Source organism: Silurus meridionalis, chromosome 21, assembly GCF_014805685.1.
Source record: "Silurus meridionalis isolate SWU-2019-XX chromosome 21, ASM1480568v1, whole genome shotgun sequence".
Taxonomy (NCBI): Eukaryota; Metazoa; Chordata; class Actinopteri; order Siluriformes; family Siluridae; genus Silurus; species Silurus meridionalis.
Window position 1 is genome coordinate 16579296 of NC_060904.1, and position 7319 is coordinate 16586614.

At 41.2% G+C, this 7319-nt stretch overlaps 1 protein-coding gene across 1 annotated transcript in view; it reads left to right on the forward strand.

The window, feature by feature from the left end:
• Positions 1–5997, forward strand: part of eif3ha (eukaryotic translation initiation factor 3, subunit H, a) — a 29423-nt gene extending 23426 nt beyond the window's left edge. The window contains exons 5-8 of the mRNA XM_046833989.1: positions 1569–1718; positions 2562–2682; positions 4234–4366; positions 5735–5997. Coding sequence (XP_046689945.1) covers positions 1569–1718; positions 2562–2682; positions 4234–4366; positions 5735–5832 — 502 coding nt within the window. The 3' untranslated portion in view covers positions 5833–5997. The remainder of the gene's footprint in view (positions 1–1568; positions 1719–2561; positions 2683–4233; positions 4367–5734) is intronic.
• Positions 5998–7319: the final 1322 nt, after the last annotated feature.

Genomic DNA, 7319 nt, shown 5'->3' on the forward strand with positions numbered 1-7319 from the left:
AGCTCCATGAAGATCTGCTTTCCATGAGTTGGATATAGATTTCCTGCTATAGAGCTCAACCGTATTGAACACCTTTGGGATGAATGTGAACACCGCCTGCAATCCAGGTCTCCTCACCTCACCTACATCAGACTCTACAATCTAGTGGAACATCTTCTCGGAAGAGTGGAGGTGGAATGAGATATTCTAAAAGTGTAGTCTGGTGTCCGAAACCTTTTGTCCATATAGTGTGATGTGAGATACATTTTCTTTTATAAATCACATTTACATTAAACAGTATAGATTTTTTTTTTTTAGGAACAATTCTCATGGTCGTGTGTGACATCCATATGCCTAATCAGAACCATAATACAGAGATCTTTCTAGAAAATATGAACTATGTTGGATTTATACTGAAAATGGCATCGAGTAGTAGTTATACCAGGGCCTGGTGCTGTTTTGAAAGCGTCTACAGAGTAAAAGGGACATTTATTTATTTGTAATTTTTTTTATACTTCTAGCAAAGGCAAGATTTTTGCTTTCATTATGTATGCAAATGCATTCGTATATTTAATAAGACGAAGCGTGATTTGCATATGTCGGCGTTTTGTTTTGAGGGGGTGGGGGGAGTTTAGATACAAAGGCCTGCCTGTAAGAGCGTCAGCAATCAGAGTGATATTAATTCAAGACATAACAGAACACAGAGCTGAGGACTAAAGTAAGTTGTCCAAGTCACATAAAGCGCATCGTGCAGCGCAGGCAAAAGACAACACCAGGACAGCGCGGGACAAAGGCAGAATAGCGCCGACCGGCAAACCTGTTGTATGTGTTACACAGTACAATGTGCAAAAGAGAGAACTGTAAACAAGAGTGTACTTGTAAACATGAACACAACGTTGTGCAAAAACAGCAAGAGCAGCAATGTTCATTTGTTTAAAAAAAAAGTAAAAAAAAAAAAAAAAGGGAAAATAAGGAAAGGGTCGGATTATTCCGGGACCTGATTTGGATTTTGTAATTAAAGAGGCACACGTTTTACCCCCCTGCGGCGTCGGTCATCAGAAAGGAAAATAATGGCGTTTTCGAGCCGACCGCGCCGGATCAGTCATCAATCTCGACCACACGGTTCACGCCTTTTCCCCCGGCCTCGCTGGCAGACGGTGATTGCTTTTTAAATTGCGCAAAAGCATTAGGAAGGAATAACAGCGAAGGAGTGACAGCTCGGTCCGAAATCAGCATCAGGAAGGACAGAAACTTTTTCACATTCAGGAAGTCACGCTTTTTTTTTCTCTCCCCGGATAAAGCTGAGAGGACGGACCTCTGAAACGCTGCATTCTTACATTAATATTAAAACCCACTCCACTGAACTCTTTCTCTTTTTTCTTTCGTTCGCCCTTGATCTGGCCGGCTCTGAGTGCCCTGTGTTAAAATACGGGATTTAAAATCTAGCACATTCATCAGGCGCTTGAAAGGTTGTTGATTTGTGGAATATAATAAGCTCAGAATGCTAATGCGATTCGGTTACGTAACCACAGGTCAATGCTCTTTTGTAGTTAATACTGAAATGTGTTTTTTTTTTTTTTCTTCTTCAGGCTGAAAAAAGCGAACATCGGGTTTGAACACATGTTCGAGGAAGTGCCGATCTGCATCAAGAACTCTCATCTCCTGAACGTGCTGATGTGGGATCTGGAGGACAAGAGCACGCTGGCAGACAAACACGAACTGCTCAGTCTCTCCAGCAGGTCAGATTTAACAGTGATCGTTTTCTACACCGATCAGGCATAACATTATGACCGCCTGCCTAATATTGTGTTGGTCCACCTTTTCCTGACCCTTCGAGCATCAACAGCATGAACTTCTTTAGCAGTTTGAGCTACAGGAGCTCGTCTGTTGGATCGGACCAGCCTTCGCTCCTCACGTGCATCAGTGAGCCTCGGCCGCCAGTGACCCTGTCGCCGTTTCACCACTGTTCCTTGTAAAAAATACGCTTTGGTGTACAAATGCGTAAGCATTCGCTGAAAACCGAGTAGATTAAAACTAAAGTAACGAGTCTGGTTTAAAAATGTAAGAAGTGGAAAGAACAGATATTTCTGTAAAAAATATTAAATGAGTGAAAGAAAAAACATCTTAAAAATCCACTTATATCCATCTACATTTGCAAGTACAGTAACGAAGTGTTTGTACTTCATCACTTCCCACCTCTGAAACCAGTGAAATACTTTCACACTGTACAGCGATGCCCTTTTATCATATGGGTAAATGCCAACCGTTGATGGAAGTGCAAAAACCACTAAGCCTGAAAGCGCATAACTATCGCTCTTGTGTTTTGTGTTAAAACCGAGATTGTGCGCAGTGTGAACAGAAAAGCACAGGAAGGAGGAATGCAGGCGGATCAAGGCCGATGCGTGACATTTCATGGATTGATAGACGAAAGTCCGCTCGGATATCGAACCCTCATGCTTTTGATTTTGCGTCCGTCATGCGTTTCACCGGAACGCGGGGTCCATTATTCCTGACCGCTCAGTCGACCGTTTATCATCCTCTATCCGTTTCGTTTTTAATTGGGTGTCGATCTGCGTCCGCAGTAACCATCTGGAGAAGAGCCTGCAGCTGCTGATGGATCGCGTCGACGACATGAGCCAAGAGATCAACAAGTACAACACGTTCTGCCGCAACCAGAGCAAGCAGCAGCAGCAGAAACACCAGGTATTCACCTTCAACAGCTTTTCTGCACAACCCTGTCTTTCCTACGCATTGTACGTATCGCAGTGCATTTGGGGTACAGTTCATTCGGGGCGGTTATTACGGGTGCGAAGGGGATTTCTGACAAATTTCCAAAAACTCCAGGGATTTTAAGTGAATTTACTGGAATTTTATGGGAATTAATACGAAATTTGGAGAAATGTATATAAACTGTATCATATACAAACATTTTGTTTGGTCATAAACTGACACGCATGCAAACTAATACAGATATTAAATGACATTTTTTACTTTGTTATATAATTTTCACATTTCCAGTTTATTTAAATAAATTCCCATTAATTCTCATGGAAAGTTTCCAGTGTTGAAAGTTCCTGAAAATTTGCAACCCTAGTAAAAAGTTTTCGCTGGAAAAAAAACAAAACAAAGCGCCGATCTATCAGGATCTTGACGTCTCTCCATCAGAACCCGCTCTGAGATTCGTCTCGTCTCGTCTCGGCCTTGTGTTTAATCAGAGCGGATGAGAAATGCACTTCTTTATGTCTCTCGGTCCGCAATTTCACTTCTTTCTCCTCAGATTGCATCTATTAGGGAAGGATAGAAACCCGACGAGGCGCGCAGTAAAAAGGAAAATCGCATCAAACGATTTGCATAATAAAAAGACAGTGATTAATGATGTGAATGATGAATACATAATGGACTGTTCTAGATTATTCATCGATTATTATTATTGAAAAAAAGACAATATGGCAAATGTGTGATTTGTTCGTAACTCTGATGCTTATTATTTATTTATTATTATTTTTTTACATCATTGGAAAAGGCAATGCGTTCTAATATATAGTTTTGCTTCCTTGTTTTCTCGTGATCACAAGAATCTTGATGTTTCTGTATATTTTCGCCATAAGAGCATGTTCTAGATGCAGCAGCATCACAGCATCCTGGATAATAACGATAAACATTGCGTCCGCTGCTACAAATGGTTATGGTTGTTATTATTAATGATGCTGCCTCTTGAACATGCTCTTCTGGCACATACACGAAAAAATCGAGTCGTGATCACGAGAAAAAAACAAACAAACAAACAAAAATATTAGACTTCTATATTAGGACTTCTGTTCGTTTTGTTTTCCCTGAATCTAAAGACTGTAGTGGTATCGTTTAAAAAAAAAAAAAAAAAGATTCTGGCTGCCACTGCTGGGCCCTTGAGCAGGGCCCTTAACAATCACTCAGATGTAGTATATATGAGAAATGAATGAGGGCGTTTATGTACATTTATGGTATTTGGCAGACGCTTTTCTCCAGAGCGTCTTACATTCAATCTCATTCATACACCTAAGCAGCTATGAGGTTAAGGGCCTTGCTCAGGGGCCCAGGAGTGGCAGCTTGATGTGGCTGGGATTTGAGTGACCTCATGACCTTCGGATCTAAAAATCCAACGGACAATATAGTGCATCACACACATTTCAGTAGCTGCTCCACACATTGTGTTTTTTTTTTTTAATTCAGGATCTTTTACATTGACTTGATCCTCTTATCCCGTCCTCTGTGTAGTTTCTGCAGAGGCGGCAGCAGGAGAACGCTCAGCGACAGAGTCGAGGAGAACCGCCACTGCCAGAGGAGGACATCACCAAGATGTTCAAGCCACCACCGCCTCCTCCGCGCATGGACACACTCCTCATCGCAGGTGCCTGAGGGGGCAATCGCAGCCATTCACAGCCAATTACACTCCCTTTATTCTCTTATAGTCATTGATTTTCCCATCTGTACAGTTGGAAAGGTGTGAGAGGAGGAATGGGTCGTTTTCAGCAGGGTTTAGAGCTGACGTGCTGCAGAAGACCGATTTTTATTTTTACTAGATAGTTTATAAAAGATGATCTCATAATTATACTTATATCATATATTACATTCTATATTATATAATATATATAATAGAATGGAAATGCAGGAGGGCGATGCAGGGTTTATACCTGGATGACTCCATGGTATCTCAGTCATAGTTTGTTCTTACACCTGCTCTGTCACATGTTTGGAAATACCTATGGTAAGATCTACTTTGACCAAACAAATATATAAATATCCAGATGTTCCACTTTTAGTTTCATCCAAACATCTTCCCGAGCAGCTTTAAACACCAGTTTATGATCCAGTTCATCTCAGAGCAGTTCAACAGGATTTAGGTGAGGTGACTGGGCAGGTCAGTCCATGATAGATATCACCCCAGACGTACGCGTCGAAGCGTCAGTTCCAATGAGCCGCAGTCCAGACGGAATTGCATGGTGATAAAATATGGAATAGTTGCCATGTTGGTTTCTTTCACCCAAAAAAAAAAAAAGTCTCCAACTCCCAAAACAACCTTAAACTATTAAGCTTTCACCTCCATGTTTGACTCTGGGGGTGAGGAGGTCTGATCACTACTTCTTCTGATCACTACCTCACACAAGTTCTTCATTTAGAGATAAAAAATATCACATTTGGACTCATTCACTTTCCAAGTCTTTTGTTTTTGGCTTTTACCGAGTAGAAACAGAAGGGACACGTGTTTCAAAAACCATAATCCAAATGTTTGACAGTTGGCGTTTGCTTTTAAAAAAAAAAAATCTACACTACAGAATTAGCAAATACACAACATATGGTCAATTATTGAGTTCATTACTGCAATTAATCATCTGTAATGAGGTCATTACAAATCACACACTATCACTGAGAATTAGTAGGAACCTGCTTTTGTCCTTCCTGTGACCTTCAGCTAGAAATCGAGGGGTTGAATGCATATAAACTATACTCACGTGAAAATGTTTTAAATGGATATTAATCCAGAAATAAGATTTCTGATTATTATATTTCAAACTAAAAGTTTTGAGTAGTTTTAGTGGACCAGGACCAAAAATGGACGACATCATCATTCCAAAAACGTAAACATTATTTCGCACAACATTATCCACTAAAGAGCCGTAACTGAACGCCCTTTAATTACAAGCTAAAGTCAGTCTTGTAGATTTGCATCTACATTTGCATCTCATTTACATACGCATGTTTCCTTTCGCCTCTCAAGGTCAAATCAACAACTACTGCCAGAACATCAAGGAGTTCACCTCTCAGAACCTGGGCAAGCTCTTCATGGCAGATGCGCTGCAGGAGCACAGCAGCTGAAGAGCAGAACGGAGGAACGACAGCTCGCTTACGAACATGAGGAACATCTCACGTCACCGCTAGGTATCCCAAAATGCAGCATTAGCATCAAAAATGCCATCCTGACCTTGAGGGGGAAACTGTATCGAACTGGTCGTTAATAAAAATAAAAAAAAATGCATCCTATTGCTGGGCGTCTGGGTTTTGTTTTCGAGTTGCCTTTTCATTAATGACAGAAGCACAATGTGCTACACTGATCAAAGAGAAACTATAGTTTATCGCTCTCACCTCACTTTACATGCACACTGAATTTTAACACGTAAATGGTGGTTCAGTGGGTAAGGCTCTGGGTTACTAATCATAAGGTCCAGAGGATCAAAACCATAACCCTGCCAAGCTGCCACTCTCGGGCCCTAGAGCAAGGCCCTTAACCCTTTGTGGCTGACCCTAACCTCAGCTTCCCAACATCGCAAGTCCATGTGACGAGTATAAAGCATCTTTACCTTAAATCGAATTCTCCACAATGTTGTATTTCTCTTTCCATGGTGCGCACGGAACCCTGTAAGTTAAAACAATACAGTAAAGAAAAAAAAAATATACTGCGACACAGAGAGCGTGCCTCATAATGAACATGTCAGATCAGATTTAATCAGACACAATTACGGCCCCCGTCTTCGGCGAACAGCGTCGCGTTGATTGCTTGTGCTGTTTTACAGCCTTTTACTGGTGACTGGTGTTTCAGTAACCGCAGCTCTCGCGTTAAATGTCATCTTCTCTACGAGTTGAAAAAAAGAAGGAAAAAAAGCCTGAGACTTTTCCTTCGTCTCGTAGGAAAGCAGGACTAATTATACCAGTGTTGTACCAGATGCTTAATACGTTCACACAATGCAAGCAACACTTTTCTTATAGATTAGTGGGCAGCTCGGGGTGGATTGCAGCTTCTAAAGCTGCCATATGGTCAGAAACAGTCAAATGATTACATTGTTTTGGGGGAGAAATTTTCAGCAGAGAGAGAGAGAGAGAACTTCAACATGGCATCTGGTGTGTTGACCTCCTGTAGAGTTGAAATCTTTACCCAGCACCGTCTCACCATCTCTACAGCTATGTGACATATTTTATAGCATTTAGATGATATCTTGAGGGTTTGGTCCTGAGCTTGGCGTTACCTTATGTTTGCATTGTTTTCCTCTGGTCCATGAAACTTTTTCTCCAGGTCCTAAACCAAAATCTAGGTCGGGGTATTGGCTACTGCTTAAGGTGTAAAAATGAACCTGGATCCCATCCAAAGTTTATTCCTGCGTTCTCTGAATATAATTTAATTCTGGCCAGGATAAAAAAAAATATATACCCGAGATCAATACGTGATCACAATTAGAGGTCGATCGATTAATCGGTTTTGTAGATAGTTGATTGCTGGAACTATCAGCAAAAACCCATACCAGGTATCGTCTGTTACTGGAGCGTCTGAGAAGGTCCACTGTCATTACGCGAGCGCCCTCTAGAGGTGA